The sequence below is a fragment of the Trachinotus anak genome, unplaced genomic scaffold (assembly GCF_046630095.1).
Source record: "Trachinotus anak isolate AG129_WGS33_773 ecotype Australia unplaced genomic scaffold, CSIRO_AGI_Tana_v1 ptg000008l, whole genome shotgun sequence".
Lineage (NCBI taxonomy): Eukaryota > Metazoa > Chordata > Actinopteri > Carangiformes > Carangidae > Trachinotus > Trachinotus anak.
The window spans coordinates 14,812,381-14,832,004 of NW_027273859.1; the positions used below are offsets into that span (position 1 = coordinate 14,812,381).

Below are 19,624 nucleotides of genomic sequence, written 5' to 3' on the forward strand. Positions count from 1 at the left end.
AAATATTAGAGAGATAATGACTTAAATTCAAAGCATCGGTAATTGCCACCCCATAGTATTATACAGCATTTAAACAACTTTTTAATAAAGTTATGAGTGAAAAATATAAATATTGTTATGTGTATAATTATCTCAGATATTGTAACAATGCAGTGATATGCATTTCTGGTCTTACCTCCCAGCATTATAATCAGACTTTCCCTCATGTGTTTTCCTGCTTGTGTCAGGAGTACACCACTAAGTTAACTCTTTGAGTTGTCAAGTAAGTGTAGCCTGCATACTGGTCATTTTATTAAGATATGGACAAATTTTGTTTGGATACTAACAAACCTTACTGCGTTCTTTTAAATATGACTGTATGTCCCATCTGTTTGGGAATCATATCCTGTCGTTTGCCACTGAATTCTGAATTGCTGCTGCCCCCTTCAGGTTTAGTTTGGTAACTACAATTTATTGGTGTCTGTTATGCAGTAATAGTTGACACTTAGGGGTTGACAATTACATTTTGTTAAACACATTGGTGAAAATGAAAGTCTCCTTTATTCCTGTCCTTTTTTTGGTCCTGACCACTGTCCTGTTGATGTCCTCTACAGGTGTGGCAGATTCCTGAGAATGGCCTTGTCACTTCCATGTCTGAGCCAGTGGTGGTACTAGAGGGCCACTCCAAGCGCGTTGGGATCATCACATGGCATCCAACAGCACGCAATGTCCTTCTTAGTGCAGGTAAAAACTCTCTCTGTGTCCTTGAACCTGAAAATGTTGCTGAAATCCAGCTGTCCTCAAAGCTTGCTGAAATTCAGTTTGAACACTAATCTTCAAACTATAGCAAACACAAAACAGTGTGTGACTTTGATCTTCTGCTTGACTTTGCTCTTTCCAAAGGTTGTGACAACCAGATCGTCATCTGGAACGTGGGCACAGGTGAGGCCATGATCACCCTGGAGGACATGCACCCTGATGTCATTTACAATGTGTGCTGGAACCGCAACGGTAGCCTCATCTGCACCGCCTGCAAGGACAAGGCGATCCGTGTCATCGACCCCCGCAAGGAGATGATTGTTGCTGTAAGAAGTTTTCAAAGAATTCCTTGTTTGTTCAATTGTATCTGCATTATGTGAGATGTGGTGCGAACACCTGGCTTCAGCATCTTGGTTGTTGTGCTGCTGTGTAGAGGAGTCTGACCCTCAGAAGGAAACAAGTAAAAACAATTAAATTTAAACCGAATAATAGAGTTTGTGTTGCTATTTATCTAGAAGTAGAGCTTACACTGTGATTTGCAAGAGGACAACAGAATAAGAATAGTCTAAAGACATTAACACAGGAGTTGCGGGACAATACAAATTGACTAGGAGTGTAGAATTAGCAATCAGAAGCAAAACTTAAAGTAATAGTGGACATAATAAACTGTTTTTGGCACACATGCGTCATGTTGACCTATAAACTATACTTCACAGGAGAAGGAGAAGGCACATGAGGGCGCTCGACCTATGAGGGCCATTTTCCTGTCTGATGGCAACGTCCTCACCACAGGTTTCAGCCGCATGAGTGAGAGACAGCTAGCCCTCTGGAACACGGTAAGCTGCTTCATGAATGCTGACTGCACTACCTCTGTTCAATGATTATGGCTTCTACATTTCACACTTGCAATATTCAGTTTATGTAAATTGTAGGTCTTGGAAGATGAAGTTGCAATTGTTGATTTACACCTCAGTCTTAAGATAGTTCAGAGAATGCATTTTTACTTTATGCCAACAGTATAAATGAAACCACTATTCACAACTTTATTATTATGGAATCTGCTACATTATCCGCAGCTATTAAAAGTACAACCACTTCTACCTGTTTTTTGAAGGTCATTACCTTTTTTTCCTTTTCTGTATTTGTAGTCTCTCTTTGACAGAATTCTGATTTACCATTATACTTTTGTTCCCCAGCAAAACATGGAGGAGCCTATGACTGTTAATGAGATGGACACCAGCAATGGAGTGCTCTTGCCGTTCTATGACCCAGACACCAACGTTGTTTACCTCTGTGGGAAGGTAAGTTCACCTTTTAAACACTCAATAATCAAATTAAGCATTATTATAACATGCAAAGTTGGATGTGTAAATTTGATTTCCACATAGGTGACTACAGAAATAAAACACTTATTTGTTTCTTGACAGGGTGACAGCAGCATCCGTTACTTTGAAATCACAGATGAGGCTCCGTATGTTCACTTCCTCAACACCTTTGCCACCAAGGAGCCTCAGAGGGGCATGGGCTACATGCCCAAGAGGGGCCTTGATGTCAATAAGTGCGAAATTGCAAGGTAAGCTAAACTAAGTTGTACGGCTGATCATCATCATCATCTCTGATGGTAGAATTCACATTCACAAGTACCAAGCTCCACCACTAGGAGGCAGAACATAATCACTAATCTCACTGGGGACAGTTGTGTTTATTTTTGTTTCATAATTCACTAACTTGTGGGTAATTGGTTTGAATTTGTCTGTTTCCAGGTTCTATAAACTGCATGAAAGGAAGTGCGAGCCTATCGTGATGACTGTGCCTAGAAAGGTGAGTCTTCATCTAAAGTGACCACTTAGCATGCAGCCAGTACACCACCAATCTGCTTGTTGAATCACAGGCAGTGTAGTGAGACCTTGTCTTACAATGTGTTGGTTATAGACTTTTCCTTACAGCTTGTCACTCTTTACTTTCCCTTCAGTCGGACTTGTTCCAGGATGACTTGTACCCAGACACAGCTGGACCAGACCCTGCCCTGGAGGCTGAGGAGTGGTTTGAGGGCAAGAATGGAGACCCCATACTCATCTCCCTCAAGAACGGCTATGTCCCGGGCAAGAACCGTGAGTTCAAGGTGGTCAAAAAGAACATTTTGGACAACAAGGTGACCAAGAACACAGAGAACTCAAGCCCTGCCAACAAGTCTGCCTCCCCCACTCCATCGATTGTGAGTATTTTTCTAACCCCCCAGAGTGTCTGATAAATGTAGCGCAGCACAATTTCCCCTTTATATAAACTTTTATATAGTTTGTGTTTTGAAACCAACAGTCCAGAACTGAAGTTATTCATTTCACTATCAAATAACAAAAGTGAGGAGATGAGAAAATATTTATCATTGCTTTAAAAAATTACTCTCAATAAATAATCAATCAAATTGTTGCTGTTTAATCCTTTTGTTGATCAGTTAATAATCCCAGTTTTAGACTGCATTGTAGACTAAGTGGACATGACACATTTTTCAGCTGTGTTTTTATATAAATTGTAGTATTTATTTAGATTAATAATTGTCTAAGTTCTGATTCTCCAACAAGAAATCCCTGTTATGATAATAGACATTAAACAGTTAATACTATTACACTTAGACATCATCAGAGATCAGTGTCTGTCCTCCTCACTCCCACCTCCATCTCAGTCATTAATGGCCCTCATCGCTGGCCTCGTCTCTTTGTAGCCAACTCTCTGGAGCTTATAGTGTTAGACAGACAAATTGTATGTGGAAGAAGCAGGGCAGATTCCTAGCTGTCTTCATGAGGTGGTTTGTAAATGTTGTTCAACCCACTCTCTGACCCACAAACTGAGGGGTCTGCTGCTGCTCTGGGCGCCTGCTGCTGGGCGTCCTGCCGCACCTCACCCACAACACAGCCTCCTGCCTGGGACCCAGCCCATGCGTCTCTCTGCAGTTCTGCTCTGTAATCACGGCCCATTTGGCTCCAGTGCTGGCATAGCATGTTAACCCTCAGAGTACCAGACCCTGCCACTTTGGCAGTCCAAGACTGTTTGGAGCGCTTTTGACACAGGTGGTGTCTTAATTGCTATTGAGACATATGCTAGGTTTCACATTGGTCCAAATGTGTGGTGGCTGCAGCAGTATTGTGATATCAACATGTACAAACATTGCAAAAAGTCTAAATTGTCTCTTGTGTCTCCCACAGAAATCTGAAGCCAAGCTGGAGGAGATCTTGAAAGAAATCAAATCCCTCAAGGACCTGGTCAGCAGTCAGGAGAAGCGAATCATCAACCTTGAAGAGCAAATGTCCAAAATTGCCATTTAAAGACCCTATACCCAACCCGCTACAATTCAGGACGTTCTTTGGCTGGGGGGTGGGCAGGACCGGTCACTGCCTATCTCAGTGTGACAGTGTTTTGTCTGAGTCCTGCCCAGCAACAATCCCTAGCAACATTCCAGATGAACTTTTTCTTAGCCAGCCCCCGACCCTCAGTTTAACACAGGTGGAATAAGAAGGACGTGTGGCAAATTTAGCAGAAAATATTCTTGCTTTTTGGTGACAAAGGACTCTACTCCTTTTATTCTGTGGCAGTCATTTTTTTATTTTGTCTACTTGTATAAAAAGGTCTTACATAATTCTTTTTGTTTTAGAATAATGACCAAGAAATTGCAATGTCAGCTGCTCCCATTTACTATTGTAGACCCAAATATTTTTTTAGATAGGTATCAGTGTTCCATGTTACCATACTCCAAAATTTTGCCAAAATTGAAATTTTGTTTACACCTCCTTAACAGTATTTCTTTCTCTCTGTTATGGGAATATTAAAAATACAAACGGGGAAGCTCACTGCAGGAGACTGGTTATACAAGAAGAACTACTACGAAATTAAAATGATTTGAATCGTTAGAAAATAAAGATTGACATGCCAACACTCTGTAAGGAAATAAATTCTGACTGAAGACACATTTAGCTGCCACAGTCTACACCAAGCCCTCAGATAAATCATGTATAACAAATTCCTTCTGTCTGTGTTAAGGCTGCACAAATTAATACCTGCTTTCTGCTTTATTTTCCATTCCTGTTGCTTCCCATCATTCTGACTGTGGACACTAGTCCATTTAAACATGCATTCCTTTGTGTCTTGTGCTTCATTAACATGCACTGTGTGCTTATTGGAGAAAATGACAAATACATTCCACAAATCTGATTGATTGGCTCTTCTTGGTGTGAGGGAAAAAATGCTCCTATAACATTCCTCAATCTGTAAAGACTCTACTATAGTGACTCAGTTACACTGGTTGGTTATTATTGTGACATTTTATGTGCTGCCCATGAAAAAGACCATCTTCGTGGATTTTCAGCCATTCTGCAGAAAATTGTCTGTCAGCCCTTCTTTGTTTTTGTGAGAGGTTCAGTCACCAACCTCATTGTTTAGAATTCACGGGTTAGCCCAACACACAAGTGTAGTCAAGTGTAGTGGGATTATTTTTTGTCACTGTTCCTTTGCAGTATATGTCATCTCAGATTTGTGTTTTCTATACAAATCAAACAGGAATTGATATGAAATGACAGCAAGTAATCACACATTCACATGACTATTTAAAACCATCTGGTGATAAAACTGGAGATCACTACAGAAACTGTTCATGATCGACCTTTAAGGCCAAGATTGTGTGTGAATATGTGCCTCATGTTTTTGGCCTTTTTGGTACCTGTCACTATGGATGTTCCTGCTCTGTTTCTTCTCGGGTGGGTTGTTATGAAATGGACTCTGAGTAGATTGTCCAAGACTTGGCTCTAACCTGGATGAATCAAATAGTTCACTGTTAATTTTAGCCTGTTTCTTGTTCCAGCTGTGCTTATATCCCTCTTAGCACTTCCACTTCTGGGTTTTTTTAATGGTTATTTCTCAGATTCCCCCATTCAGTTTAGTTACTTCAAAAACAAGCAACCGTTTAATTGTCCAGTCTGAGCTGTTTTACTATGAGAAAAGCTCTATTTTCTTGATGTTGTAGATTTGTTTCCCAGTAGGAAGCTGAGACGGGTTCAGTCTGTTATTTGCCTTCAATAATTGTTACCACTGTAAAGACCTGAAAGTGCCATAGAGGTGACCATGGAAGTGTTTGTAGGGGACTGTTTTGTGAGTAGATTTGTGTAGTAAATGGAAGAGTTGATAGGTGCCCGGATTTAAAACCACTTTGAGGTGCTATATTTAGTGCAAACGCTATGTTCAAAGACCCTGTTCCTAAAGTACTGTATGTTGGCCACCTGGATGACATCCCACAATACACCAGGCAGCATTACTGGTCGGGGTTTGTTAGAAGCATCATGCCCCTGACATTTTGACACTTTCCACCTCGGTACGGGTATTCAAAACATAAAAAGAAAAAAAGAAAAAAAAAAAAGATGTCAAACTAAGAAGCTGTCGGCTGAACGCACAGCTTTTTCAGTCACTGTGGCTTCAAGATGCAATTTGAACAGTGAGTCTTAGAATATTAGTGACTGGAAATCTACAGAGTGCTATAGCAATGTGGCTCTGACACAAATTATACTGCCCTGTCTTGTATATCAGACTGCCACTCTGGATTCTTTATAGCACTGTTGGCACGAGAGCTACGTTTTGAGGAGTTGTAGTGAATAGCAATCCAAAGGGACACTGTAGGTTGGAGAAATGTGCAGTTGAAAGATAGATGTATGTTTGTAATTAAGGTCTAGAAAAATGAGTGAAAGTTGTGTAAATAACATGACCATATTTTCTGTAATTTTTTTTTTTTTTTTTTTTTAATTTCATTTTTGTTTTGTGGTTGTGCTGAAGAGGGTATTTGTAAGGGAGGTGGGTTATAAATGTTTCCCCTTGTCTGTGTTCCCTGCACCTTGCCATAATGCATCATGAGACAACAGAACCTCTGTTATATTGGAGGTCGTATGAATATCAAGAAAGAAAATCAGACAAAAAGGAACCAGGATGAAGCCTCATGTGGAGGTCTGCTCAGCATTTTTGTTCATTATTCATGCTTCAAGTATCAAACATTGATTATAAGAAAACTTAATAAAGAATTTTTAAAACGGGCTCATTGTGCAGTTTTGAATTTGCAAATGTTGATTTGTTGGTGTATCTTTTTCATTCAGTCATTGGTGTGTTTGGATATGTTATCCTTACTGAAAAATCTGCAAAGGATAAGGCTGTGTAAAATTAGAAATTGAAATTTTGTTTGTTGGATTTTTTTTTTTTTTAACGTAAAGTTGCAATCTCCAAGACCAGTTTCGTTATCTTTGACAACACCTATGGTAATAATTACAGGTTTGTCAGTATCTTTATGTTGGGGACTCCTGTTCCTTGTGATTTTACGTGCAGGTCACACCACACACCGAGTTCAACAACAGACAGTGACTTAAACACATATTTAAATGAAAATCATCGATACTGGCAGATTAACGTTAGTAAATAGGCAGTGCTGATGTCTGCAAGAGGCCACACAGTTTGTCATCTCTGTAACAGCACCACTAATAACTGTTCACACATTCAAACCTGTCTCTTTATTGTTGTCTGTGAGTTCATTCTCATAATAAAAAATCTTAGTGTTGTAATTGTAATTAACCTTGAGCTGTGTCTCAAACTTTACCATGTTTGGTCCTGAATTTGAGCAAACTGGGCCTGGAAAGCCCTTGAACTTGATGTTTAAGAAGGTGTGGGAACCCTGTCGTTAGTTGAAAGGAGAGCAGAGATTATACTTTGCACAGTATTGTTTTGCTTTGCTGATTTATTGTGCGGCTATATTTATTATTGTGCCTGAACCGCCAAAAATAACCAAACACAGAACTATTGTGAGTCACAAAGCTATTTGAGTGCTGTAATGGCAGATACAACAAAGTGTGAAGCATAGAAATACCACGCTGCTATGAAGAATCTCTCCTAGTTTTCCATACTGCCCCCACAAACTGAAACACTTGATGAAGCTGAAACATTAAAAAAAAAAAAGAAATGAATGTTTGAAAACAAAGTTCCCCACAAACATTTTGACACATACTTTTATCCCCTCTAGTCTTGTTAATTGTCACCTTCTTCACTGCTGACCAACTATGATATCAACATCTCACACGTCTGTCAAAATAACTGAATAAAATAAGAAAGGAGACATGAGCAGCTTAAATAGATCCCTTGCATATTTAGAGACATATCCAGAGATAAGTGCTCCTGAAAGACCATGAAGTTTATATGTTCGCTCTGTACATATGTTTTGGGATGAAAAGGGTGCTTTCTCTCTGTGCTGGTCTTGTGTGCCCTGTAGCGACAGGCTGTAATCAACGTGGACTAAATTAGAGAGGACTCAGTGGGAGGCAGAGAAGTCTTCAGACTCGCCCCGCCAAGTACAGAAATACCCATTTCCCTGAAACATGGGTCTGTTGTACCAACTGCAGTGTCTTTCCAGGTCGTTCTTGCCAGCAGTTTTAAAGCAGAAAGCCCAGGTTAAACTGTGTCTGTCAGTTTAATGGGTCAAGCTTTTAATGTTTTCACACATATTCTGCTAAATTGCACTTTTATTCCAAATAAAGATCATTTCTACAGACGTATGTTTTTCATTTATCTATGCACTTTAATATGTCATTATGCACGGGGTTACTTCTACATGGCTGTTCTCTCCATAATAATTCATAAAAACTGTAGAGTAAAAATGTCTAGTCCCAAGTAACTGCTTCATTGGAGCAGGAGGATGAAGACTAAGGATGGGAGGTTGCGAAAGAGGGAGGAGAGGCTGAAAATAGAGGGCTGAACATCAGTTTGCAGTAAGGAGACTTTTTAGACCTCAGTGAAAAAATCTCTCAGTATAACATAGCAGGGAGGGCGAACGCTCGGAAACACTCTTTCATTCTTACTTTCCTCTCGTTACTGTCTCCCCCCTTTTTTCCTCTCTGTCTTCTGCACTGCATTGAGCTGAAGAGAAACCAAGGATAACACATTCTGTGAGTATATATTTCGATTTGTTATGAATTTAAGGTCCATCTGTGTGTCCAGTCTGACAATATGTTCGGTAAGTGTCAGATTTTATAATCCATTTGGTTCATATGTTAAGTTTTCTTGTATTTTAAGTTTTCTGTCTTTTACATGTAGAGTACATGAACGGGTTTTAGAGGCCTGGAGAGATAAAACTACTACTTTTAGGAACATATTTCTCAATTTCTCAATCAATTTCTTTGATTTTATATTTATATTCCATCATATTTTATCTGGAAATATTGTACTTTTTACTCCATTACATTTATTTCACAGCATTAGTTAATTTGCAGGTTGGGATTTAACGTGCAAAACATATGATTAGATTTTAAAAGAAGATGCATTGTGACAGATAAAACTTCTGCTAACTAGAGTTTGCTTCATCTCCACAACTGTAATAATAATCAAATAATATGATGTATAAAATTGTAACTCACAGAGGTCATTTTTCTGCGTCAGTACTTTTCCTTTTGATACTTTTTACATTTTCTCAATTATATGTTTTCTTTTATTAGCATAAGATTTTTAATGCTGAACTTTTACTGGTAATATATATTTTACACTGTGTTATTACTCCTTTGACTTCATTAAGGTACTTATTCCTCCCTGGCCAACATTAGACGTTGTTCTTAATCTAAATATAAATTACATGATTGACTTTTATCCAATACTAATCTTCAGGGGTTTTTTTTGTTTTGTTTTTGTTTTTGTTTTTTTTTTCTCACTCTCAGAGATATGACCTGTAGTTTGGAGTGTTTAAAGTAATTAGGTTTTATGTTTTGAGATGGTTTAATTTTTTTCCCGTGCCTCCACCATTGTCTGGCCAAGCATTGTTAAAACATTATTTACTTTTACTTTTATTTTTAGCTGAGACTGAATTTTGTGTAAACAGCCGAGACATGCAGGACATTTCCATTTGAAATATGCAGCCATAAAAAGATGGTGTGAGAATATTTCAATAGGTCTTAGCTGAGCAAACTTACACAGTGTGGTAAAAGCTTTTTGTAAATTTAAAGACACTCATGGGGATGTCATGAAATAGATTAATTGCAATTCAGTGTCTGGATGGCCTTCAGTCAAAGGTAATGTCGACCCTGCGGCAAAACACGGGAAATGTAATTATGGCTGTAATTATGGGGATTCGAAGGGCAGTGCTGTCCTATAGCTGTACATCCAAGGATGAAGACCCAGCCTACCATCTGGTCCAGCAGAGCACGTAGTGCATGTTCGACCACACAGGGTGGGGGTTCGAACATACACTACGTACAGTGTGAAACAGAGCGGCAGCAGGTTCTCCATAGCATGATGCTGATTAGAAGCTTGTCTTCACAGTTCAGCACCGTGTAATTACACACTGTGTTATAGGTTCAACACGTTTTTAATTGGTAACAGACTGAACTCTGCACCAAAGATTTGTGTTTTCTTTGTTAAAGCTTGACTTCACATTGAGATGGAGACAGAATAATGGAAAAATTTGATCGGGAAGTTTATTTAGTCAGTTGTACTGTAAGTAAATGCAGGTTTCCCTGGAGGCAGAAATATCTTCATCAGGTCTGAGCTGCTGTGGGCTGGTGTACAGCAGCTGGTGCCCAGTGTAAATATAGAGGCCACAGCCACAGGTCTCCCACGCCTCTGTGCTCCCACTGGTATATAGCTTCCTACTGGCTTTGGTGTGGTGAATGGGTGGCCGCCCTCTCTATACAAATTATAAGGCCTCCAGCACCAAACTCACCGTCTCCACCCCAAATAAGTAATGGCTACTCTGCTGCCTGCTAAAATAGATCTGGTGCAAGACGGAGAACAGCAGAAAACCTAGAAAAGCATGAGTCAAGATGGATACTGGAGTTACTCAGATATAAGCAGCCCTTAGAACACTGTTATTTTATCAGTATGTCAATGCTGCATGAGATACTGCTTGACACCAGTTAGTGTCAGTTCAACAGGTAGCAAGAAAAATCTGAGGGGTTGAAAGATGATAAAAAATATTGCAAACGTGTCTGCAACAAAAAATAAGTTTACTCTTAACTGACTTTTCTGTAATCTTCGCTTATTACCGCTGTGAAGTATTGGATAGTGTTATCTCCAGGCCTCCAAACCATTCACGTGGAAACATCTGAAAGGGAAACAATGTCTTTAGTTGAACTGCCAAAAACTCACATACAGTATGTGACCTTGCTTCACTTTTGGGGAAAAAAAAAGGTTTGTTTTCTTGGCAAGAGTTAGATGATACCATTCTCAGGCCTGTACTTTTAATGTGTAGAGCCAGAAGGCAATTAGCTTAGCTTAGCACAAAGACTGGAAGCACGGGGAAACATTTGCCCTGGCTCTGAAAGCTGGAGACAGCCCATATCTCCCCAAATAACCACGACTTTTCATCTTTACTTTTCTGTTAGTTTGTGGATTAAACGAACAAGACTGAATGTGTTCATCAATGAGCTTCAGAGCTGCTCTTGGGCAGATTGTTACCTTTGGACAGAGCCAGGCTGGCTGCCTCCCCCTGTTTCCAGTCCTTATGCTAAGATAAACTAATTACTACATGTTCTATCATTACAATTAACGCGCATAATCTTTTATTTATTTTAACGTTGCATCAAACCACAGTGTTAGTGGATTCCTAAAGATCAGCTCTGAACATTCACTTTTTTCTGATCCTGGATTAAAACCAGCCTGTTGTTGTTATTGCAGGACTCAGAAGACAAGATGACGTCTCACCTGGTTCTCCACGTCACCTGTGTGACCCTGCTCTCTCTGTGGTGTAGTGTGTGTCACTCTGCTCCTATGTTCTACAACGCATCCATGGACGGCAGTGGTGACGCAGAGCTGGAGCTTCTTTTCCCAATCTCTTTCTCCACCAGAGCACCTGTTCACATCACCACTGCTACTGGAGCTCCCACCCTCACCAACACCATCACCACCACCATGATCCGCCTGAAGGACTTTGTCCTGAGCCGAGTGGTGGATTTCCTGCAGCAGAATTTGCTCATAATCATCGTCGTGACCTCTCTTCTCATCGTCATGGTCTTCATCATATGCTGTGCCTCTGCAATGAGTCATAAGCGCAAGCTGGAGGCCTACAAGCCCCCTCCTCACCCACCCAGGAAGTACATGGCAGATAAAACTGGTGGAAGCAAGAGTTCAAGCGAGCTCCAGGAGAGGCCTTACGCCGTCGACCACGTCAAGAGGGTCCAGACTCAGAGCATGGCTTCCCCCAAGAACCTGCGCATGCCCTCTAAGGCTCTGGTGGGAGAGAAAGGGAGAGATGTCAGGTCATCTCCTCGCCAAGAGGTCAGAAAGGTCCGGGAGGCAGAGGAGGTGGAAAAGCGGAGAGAAGAGCCGAAGCACAAAGAGCAGTCAAAGCACAGGGAGGAGGTGCAGCAGAGCTCCAGCCCCAGCACCAGCTCCAGTCAGCCAGTCTGCACCTGCCATCTGAAAAAGGTCCATCACTAGGCCATGACCAAGGATCTTAATGGCAAAATAAGTGAAATGTCTCAACCATGACATAAAAAAAAAAAAAAAAAAATGTGTCTAACGTCTTTTAATTGAAAGAGCTTTTTAAAGAGGGAAAAATATTTAATTGAAGCTCCTGCCTCATATGAAAAATGACCAATCTTTGAAACATAAAAATCCAAACACATAGAAATATGACGTGCTACATTAAAAAAGAAAAGGAAAACAGAACAGGACAGAAGATATGTGGACAGAAAGCAAACACTCAAATGTGTTTGCACAAGTCTAAAAATGTTACAGACATCTCCAAGCACGTCTGTACATTTCTGATTCATGTTGAGATTAAGATGTGGGCAGGGCTGTCGATTTGTTGAAGTGGTCGGTCCTTTGGCTTTATCAGTGATTGCAGAACAACCAATTCTCAACAGCCTAACATCAAACCAATGTGCTATTGAGGTTGCATCACTTCACGAAATACAAGTTTTTTGTTCTTTTTCTTAAGAGGAGAAAGACATGAAAAAAAGCAATATCTTAAAAATACAATAACAAAATAGAAATGGTGAAAATATTAAGTATGAACGTGTTTTTAATACAGAAATGTGTTACTCCATATGCCTGCCAAGACAGAGGGATCTCCTCAGTCTGTCCTGCTGTACGCCACGACATCTTTTTAGCAGCTAAGAGCCTTTGGCTGAATCTGTGTGACATTTAGAGAGAAAAATCTTTGGTGCTGTAAATAAAGCAAAGTGAGATGCCAGTGAACTTGAGTTGTTGGACTTAATAAGAAAACATTCTCTTTATATTTACACTCATATTTACCTGTTTGCATAATGTTATTTTATGTCATATCATATCATATTGTATTTTACTTTAAGAACCTATTTGACAAAGCTTTATACCAAAAGTACAATTTGTAACTGTGCTATTTCTGGGTAGCTGAAGATAAATACATACACATATCTACTATCTGTTTGTCTACATATTTATTTGGTTGATAATTTTCCTTTAATTTGCCTTCAACTGGCATGTACGTTAAAAACAGGCTTTTTTTTTTGGTATAAAAACTTTGTGAATAAAGGTTTGAGTTTTTCTAAATACGTAATACTTCTGTATAAGATAAATTATGATTTTTATTTTTAATGTAATGATTTGTAATGGGTCAAAAACTTGAGTACAGGGATAGATAGTTGGTCTGTTTTGCTGGTGTAACACGTTTAACTTTGACTCATGGTGGCTAAGAAAGTATTTAAAAATCAAAAGCAGAGAAGTGTATATTTGGGGTTTAGTTATCTGATTTTATTTGATTCAAATTCCAGATTGCACTTGAGAAGATCATCCAACCACCTTTCCCAATACTTAAGTTCATGATTCTGATCATTAGTATGTGATATACAGTTTGTGTGATTTATGGGCCAGAATTTTTGTCATGTTGAAATACTCTTTTCCGCTGAACCTCAGATTTGATTTTTGTCTTCAGATATTTCCAGACAGATGCTTCCTCTGTAAGTGACAGTTTTATTGTTTACAAAATAACAATTTTGTTTCGCTTATGATTAATAAAAGTGTTGGTAATGATGGTTCTGTCGTTATTGAAAATTTAGCAAGGAAAAAATCAGTAAAAGCAGTGCCATGATGAACCACAAGAAGCCTAAGGTTAGAAAAGGCGAGAAGGGTCTAAAAAAAGAGGATGCTCGCTACATGCACATTATGTACAACTTGGGAATCTGTAATTTTGAACTGCTTCCACTCAAGAATGTCATATTTGTGAAGTCCACTCTGTGGAGGCACACGCTGTATTTTAACTTCACATTTCAAGCCCAGGATGTGCAGCTTTCTGACTGGCTGTGGTGAGGCAGCTGGCACCATCACACCCAAACACAAGGACTGCAGAAGGTATCAGAGCCTGGAGATGACGAGAGCCCCCTTTGTCCTTCGCTGGCTACTGTACAAGATTGTTTAAATATTTCAGCAGCAGTAAACCAGATACATACCAAGTCCTTCACTTCAAAACAAGAGCTCATGTATTGTCTGCACAAATCTTGGAGGCACTGATTTGTTCTCATGAAGTTCAAACATAAAGTCAAATAACTTTAACTTCTTTGTTCTCTGTTTTCAATAAGCAATAAAATACTGCCCTCATGTGAACAGGACAAATATTGATTTAATGCTATGTATGTTAATGCTTTTATATCTACCATATGGCCACATTCAGACCATATCTAAAATTAAAAATGAATTAAAATGTAATTAGTTATTCCTAAAATGGCTGAAGCACAAAATCGCCAAAGATCGAACATCAAAGGTGACAGCACACCAGCTAAAAAGCAAAGGTAACCCTGTGACAGCTGAAACGTGAGCCCAGACAGAGCCTTGCACTAGAGTCAAATTCCCTTCTCTTTTGTCAATGAGGTGCTAAATAATTCGAGAAAATACTACCCCTTCACTTTCACTCTTCCCACCACAACGGCCACAGGACCACTCAGCAGCCATCTCTCCCACAGGGCACGTTCACCAGAGTCACTGTCTGTTTGACTTTTAGAAACCTCAACCTGTTGTTTCTTTTTTATTTTTCTTTTGTTTAACACGGTATCTCTTCTCTTCACTGTCTGATACTGACAGACAATAAGGCCTCTCAATCAATTTGAATGAAGAGGATCCAGAATAGGTAACACGGCACCTTAAGGCTGTCGTTAAACTTTGATGAGCATCTGCCTGGAATTCTCCGTGGTTATCTTTAGAGAGACACTGGATCGTGTGAGGACCATGGGGAAAGATGCCTGCCCATCTCTTTGGAGGAGCTGATAATATAGGAACAGAAGAATGGTAAACACTCGGGCCTTTATTCCTTTATCGGTACCACTTTCTAATAAGTCACACTTTATAAGTTGTTAGTAACAGCTTCGTAAATTGTTATTAAATCATTTAGTGATGGGAAAGATATTTGGTTTGCCAGGCTGTGGAAATCTGTCTGGGTGGTAAGTCACTTTCTAGTAAGCCATCAGCTTAGTTATAAATGTTAACTCATTATGAATTGATTCATAACGGGTAACAAACCATCAGCTCTGCAGCTACAATTTGAGTTAAATCAAGTCAAATTTAGTCATTTCTTAGAAGTCTAATTACTTAGGTTCCTAATGTCTACAAAACCATCAGCAAAAGGTAGTAAGTGATTTGCAAATACTGTATAAATGTTAATAAATCATTTAATAATCCATCAGGTTTGCAGTTGTAACTGTTAAAAAGCTCTCTTCCCAAAGGTCTGTGGTCAAATAGACCCTGCGTAATGTCTCATATCTGATCTATAAAGTATTAGTAAATAATTTATTAATCAACAATAAAGCCATTAATTACGACTTATAAACCCTTCAAGACGGGTGCCTCAATGTAAAATGGTACCCCTCTTTTAGTTAAAATAAATGAGGCATCAGTTTATTACAGTTTGATGTGTCTAATGTGGTTGTCTCTCCTCCATTATTTCTCGCAGTGAGTCATGCTTTGGTGCAGATGTTGTGTCCTACTGGTTCTCTGCATCTGTCCTCTAGCCTGCCTCACAATGTCTCCCTGTCCCCCTGGCTGCTGCTGCACTCGCCCAGGACTTCTGGTCCTGTGCGAGTCCCTGGGTCTCAGGTCGCTTCCTCCCTCTGTCCCTCTCAGCACCTCGGCTCTATCTGTGGCCAGAAACCAGCTCTGTAATGTGGACCACCTGCTCCGGCCCTTCTCCAGCCTCCAGGAGCTCAGTCTCAGTCATAACCTGCTGGCCCGCTTCCCCCGTGGCCTGCCTCCCAGCCTGGAGTCCCTGCTGCTGCAAGAAAACCGCATCACTTACATCACCGCAGGTGCCCTGAGGCAGCTGGGAAACCTCACTCGTCTGGATCTGGAGGATAACCGAATCCGTGCCATCCAGCCCGGAGCACTTCAGAGTCTTAACAAGCTGGAGGTCCTGACACTGAAAGGGAACAAGCTTACAAGCCTCCCTCTGGATCTCCCTCCATCACTCACCCATTTAGACCTCTCAGCTAACTGCATCTCCGCCCTGGACTTGCCCTCGCTGTCCTCCCTGGTCAACCTGCAGGTCCTGAGGATCAACAGCAACTGCCTACGCTCAGTCCCAGAGAGCGCCTTCGACAGTCTGCCACGTCTCAGATCTGTGGACCTCACCAACAACCTGTGGGAGTGCGAGTGTGACATTCTGTATCTTTACCGCTGGCTGCTGAGTGGTAGAGTGAAGATGGCCACAGACCTGGTGTGCACAGAGCCTGTCCATCTTGCTCACCGTCTCCTTCTGAACCTCTCTGTCATGGCTATCTGTCCTCATGTCCTGAAGCCAGATGAGAGGACGCATCACCTGGCACCGAACTCTGCACTGGAGAGAAAGCTGGAAACGCTGACGGTGGAGTCAACAACACAAAGCTCATTTGAAAACAAGAGGAATTTAGGAGACTTGTCAGAGCCAGTATCAATAGAAACTGTTTCCAAAGATCTTCCTGAGACTCGTGTACTACATGAACACTACACTTTAGAGACCCTCACCTATGAGGAGTGTTTATTCCTAAATAAAACACAGTCTGCAAGCACGTCCCATTTAAAAACTACTAGTTCTCTTCCTGATGAGGAACAGAAATGCCGAGATAACATCACAGGTCGGTACCCTCCAAGTAATGCAACCTCTGCTGAGGTGACGCGGGCTTTGCTTTCTACGAACAGAGATGCAGCCTGGCCCACTCCCAACCCACAACCGTTCACACAACAAGACTCTGCAATTGTCATCTCTCTACTGGTTGTGTTATGTGTATTAGTAGCTCTCCTTATCCTGGCAGTGCTGCTTGCATTGAAACAGGTACTTCTGCGCCAGCAGAGGGTGGCTCCGCTTGATGCAGGATCTGGTGGATGACATCAGCAAAGACACACTGAAAATATTTTCTAATCATTTAATTCACAAAAAGCACAGTCTCATACAATGCTCTGTATTATGGTTTGGTACATTTACTTGAGTTGTTGACTTAAGTGCATTTTCATACCGAACCCCCCACAAGGGAGCAGTTGTTTTATACACTCGAGCCAAAATAAAGCCTAAATCCCAAGAAATATACAAAACAAAAACTTATAGCTCCTGATTTATGATGTATGTCATTGTATTCTGTGTAGAAAAGTTCTGCAAGTAAGTAAAAGTGTTCAGCTCCCTTGTTTAAAATTAAGCATCAAGGTAGTACTAAAATATTTACCATGAACTTCCACCACCAAAATCAGCAGCAATTAATAAACATTTCTGATCATGTGATGAGAAATAATCCACAGACACCATTAACATCTGGCACTTAAACATACGGGTATCCTGGCTTGAATTCAAGAGACTGACCCCACAACTATGGAGATTTTTAAATGCTAGAAAAATCCCAGAAATCCTAGAAGGGTGCAAGACCTGTTGTATTATGGCAACTCATCTTCTATACAGCTCTGCATAGCTGCGTGACATGAGCTGGTGCTAAAATATCAGCGGGATCAACAGCCCGTATTGGACAGTTAATAGCAACATATTAACTGCTGGCTTTGACATGTTCCTTCTTCTCGTCCTGTTGTTTTAGTCTGTAGTCGGACAGCGCTGCTTTTATAGCATCTTCTGCAAGCACTAAAAGACAAGGAGAGAAGAGGTTTTAGAAACGTTATGATGGATTTTACTGCAGAAAAAGCTTTGGTCTCAATGTGTGATAAGAAGAAAATCCTCTATCCATAGCATATCAAAGTTTATATCAGAATAACAATATTTATTTTGACATAATACATTTTCTGAAAAATCAATTGTAAAACTGTAAAGAATATTTGGTTAAGGCTAATCCTATGAATTAAATACCAGACTAATCAGAATATTTCATTGCATTGTTGCAGAAATTATATAAAAATAATCTAGTATTGCTCATTAATTTACAACATTGCCAATGTCCAATTACACACAGAGATGTTAAAAGGATGGCCACTAACTGTAAGTTACTGTAAGGCAAAATCACTGATCGTTGTTACATTTATATTGTGTCCATGTAAATGTGAAATATAAATGGGTGACAAATTATAGCAAAAACCTCAATTAATTAGTTGAAAAACATAAAAATGCACATACTTCAATATAGGACATGAGGGGGGGTTACTGAATATTTTAATGAGTATTTATGTGTATGAAAACTGGACACATATGGCTGATTCTGAACAGATGTGTCAAGTGCCAAACGCTCTAAATCACTATTATCAAAATACTTCTTTTATGAGGAATGACGTTTTTGTCAATTTGTCAAACATCTATGTCAAAAAGTTATGGAAGCTTGTGATGTCTTTGGTTTTAGTTCTTCCTTTAACTTGTTACAGATCTCTATGTCAGTAAGTTTCTGTGTGTATAACGTTACTAACTTCTGTCATCAATCATGTGTCTGCTTTGGTTTTATTAACTTGAACTTACTCGAGCAATGAAGCTTGACTGGAGGAAGGCAGAGTTCTTTGGCAATATCTTTGTTCTTTATCTTCAGAGCATCATCAACCTGCAGCGTGAAAGCAGAATAACCAGATCACCAACAAACTACCCATAAAAAACATAAACTTGTAAAATCTTTCCTTTTTATCTGTGTTGTACCAACTTACCGACTTCCCCTTCACCCACTCTGTTGCTAGAGAACTGGAGGCAATGGCTGATCCGCAGCCAAATGTCTTGAATTTTGCATCCACAATCTTACCATTTTCATCCACCTGGATCTGCCAACGACAGAGAGCCAAACACCAAGTAATACAGCAGGAAGTTTTAAGTCATGGCAGCAGCAACTGGGTGGTGACACCTGCGCTTGACCTCCAACTTACCTGAAGTTTCATGACATCACCACAGGCTGGTGCACCCACCAACCCCGTCCCCACATTCTTGGAGTTTTTGTCTAGAGAGCCCACATTTCTTGGGTTTTCATAGTGGTCCACCACCTTCAGGAAAGCCAGAGATACAGAAAACAATGCATTAGCGCTCAGTTGTTTTTAGGTAATGAGTCAAAAAGATAGGACGCTGCTGGTGAAGTTACAGACAGACAGACAGACAGACGCTAACTAACCATCGGCGGGTTGGTTTACAATTACAGGCTGAAAACATCTTTTGCAGTCAGTTACCTTTTTGTGATATGAACAGAGAGGATTCAGCCCCGGGGTCGTCAACCTGCTTCTAAATAACAACAGCGAGGTCGCTGACTTTCGTAAGGAGACCGTCGCCATGTTTAGCTGCCGATGATGAACGGAAATCGACGAGTACGTACGACTGGAGAAGACGGGTTTTTTGTTGACGAACAAGCGAAAAGGGAGGTTTCGCCGACGAAGGAGCCCCTACTAGCGGATAACAGTGGGCATTACATGTGAGAGGATCCTCGGCGGATTCAGAGAGGGGCTCCTCCTCTCACGGCAGTGCTGCTGGCTTGTTAGGCTGTTACCAGGC

The 19,624-nt window shown here is 40.4% G+C and overlaps 4 protein-coding genes across 4 annotated transcripts in view; 3 read left to right on the forward strand and 1 right to left on the reverse strand.

Annotated features, from left to right (window-relative positions):
- Positions 1–6,803, forward strand: part of coro1ca (coronin, actin binding protein, 1Ca) — a 32,251-nt gene extending 25,448 nt beyond the window's left edge. The window contains exons 4-11 of the mRNA XM_071482914.1: positions 594–723; positions 883–1,064; positions 1,455–1,574; positions 1,935–2,039; positions 2,166–2,311; positions 2,502–2,559; positions 2,711–2,953; positions 3,939–6,803. Of these exons, the coding sequence (XP_071339015.1) occupies positions 594–723; positions 883–1,064; positions 1,455–1,574; positions 1,935–2,039; positions 2,166–2,311; positions 2,502–2,559; positions 2,711–2,953; positions 3,939–4,058 (1,104 nt within the window). The 3' untranslated portion in view covers positions 4,059–6,803. The remainder of the gene's footprint in view (positions 1–593; positions 724–882; positions 1,065–1,454; positions 1,575–1,934; positions 2,040–2,165; positions 2,312–2,501; positions 2,560–2,710; positions 2,954–3,938) is intronic.
- Positions 6,804–8,557: 1,754 nt separating this feature from the next.
- tmem119a (transmembrane protein 119a) lies at positions 8,558–13,749 on the forward strand. Its single transcript, XM_071482916.1, has 2 exons — positions 8,558–8,696; positions 11,413–13,749. The coding sequence occupies exon 2, from the start codon at positions 11,428–11,430 to the stop codon at positions 12,172–12,174; it is 747 nt and encodes a 248-aa protein (XP_071339017.1). The 5' UTR covers positions 8,558–8,696; positions 11,413–11,427; the 3' UTR covers positions 12,175–13,749.
- A 1,978-nt stretch (positions 13,750–15,727) lies between these two features.
- LOC139624767 (leucine-rich repeat-containing protein 24-like) lies at positions 15,728–17,275 on the forward strand. Its single transcript, XM_071484143.1, has one exon. The coding sequence runs from the start codon at positions 15,728–15,730 to the stop codon at positions 17,063–17,065; it is 1,338 nt and encodes a 445-aa protein (XP_071340244.1). The 3' UTR covers positions 17,066–17,275.
- Positions 17,089–19,623, reverse strand: iscua (iron-sulfur cluster assembly enzyme a). The gene is made up of 5 exons (XM_071482917.1): positions 19,306–19,623; positions 19,012–19,125; positions 18,799–18,909; positions 18,620–18,698; positions 17,089–17,800 (listed from the first exon to the last, which is right to left on the reverse strand). Exons 1-5 carry the CDS (start codon positions 19,405–19,407, stop codon positions 17,709–17,711), a joined length of 498 nt encoding a protein of 165 aa, XP_071339018.1. The 5' UTR covers positions 19,408–19,623; the 3' UTR covers positions 17,089–17,708.
- Between the last annotated feature and the right edge of the window lies 1 nt (position 19,624).

What these genes read in the sequence shown, in the direction of transcription:
- iscua (XM_071482917.1), bottom strand. Translation starts at nt 19,407, where the DNA reads ATGGCGACGGTCTCCTTACGAAAGTCAGCGACCTCGCTGTTGTTATTT. An exon ending in GTGATGTCATGAAACTTCAG is followed by an intron (nt 18,910 to 19,011) that starts GTAAGTTGGAGG and finishes TGTCGTTGGCAG; the next exon opens with ATCCAGGTGGATGAAAATGG. An exon ending in AGTGGGTGAAGGGGAAGTCG is followed by an intron (nt 18,699 to 18,798) that starts GTAAGTTGGTAC and finishes TTCACGCTGCAG; the next exon opens with GTTGATGATGCTCTGAAGAT.
- tmem119a (XM_071482916.1), top strand. Translation starts at nt 11,428, where the DNA reads ATGACGTCTCACCTGGTTCTCCACGTCACCTGTGTGACCCTGCTCTCT.
- LOC139624767 (XM_071484143.1), top strand. Translation starts at nt 15,728, where the DNA reads ATGTCTCCCTGTCCCCCTGGCTGCTGCTGCACTCGCCCAGGACTTCTG.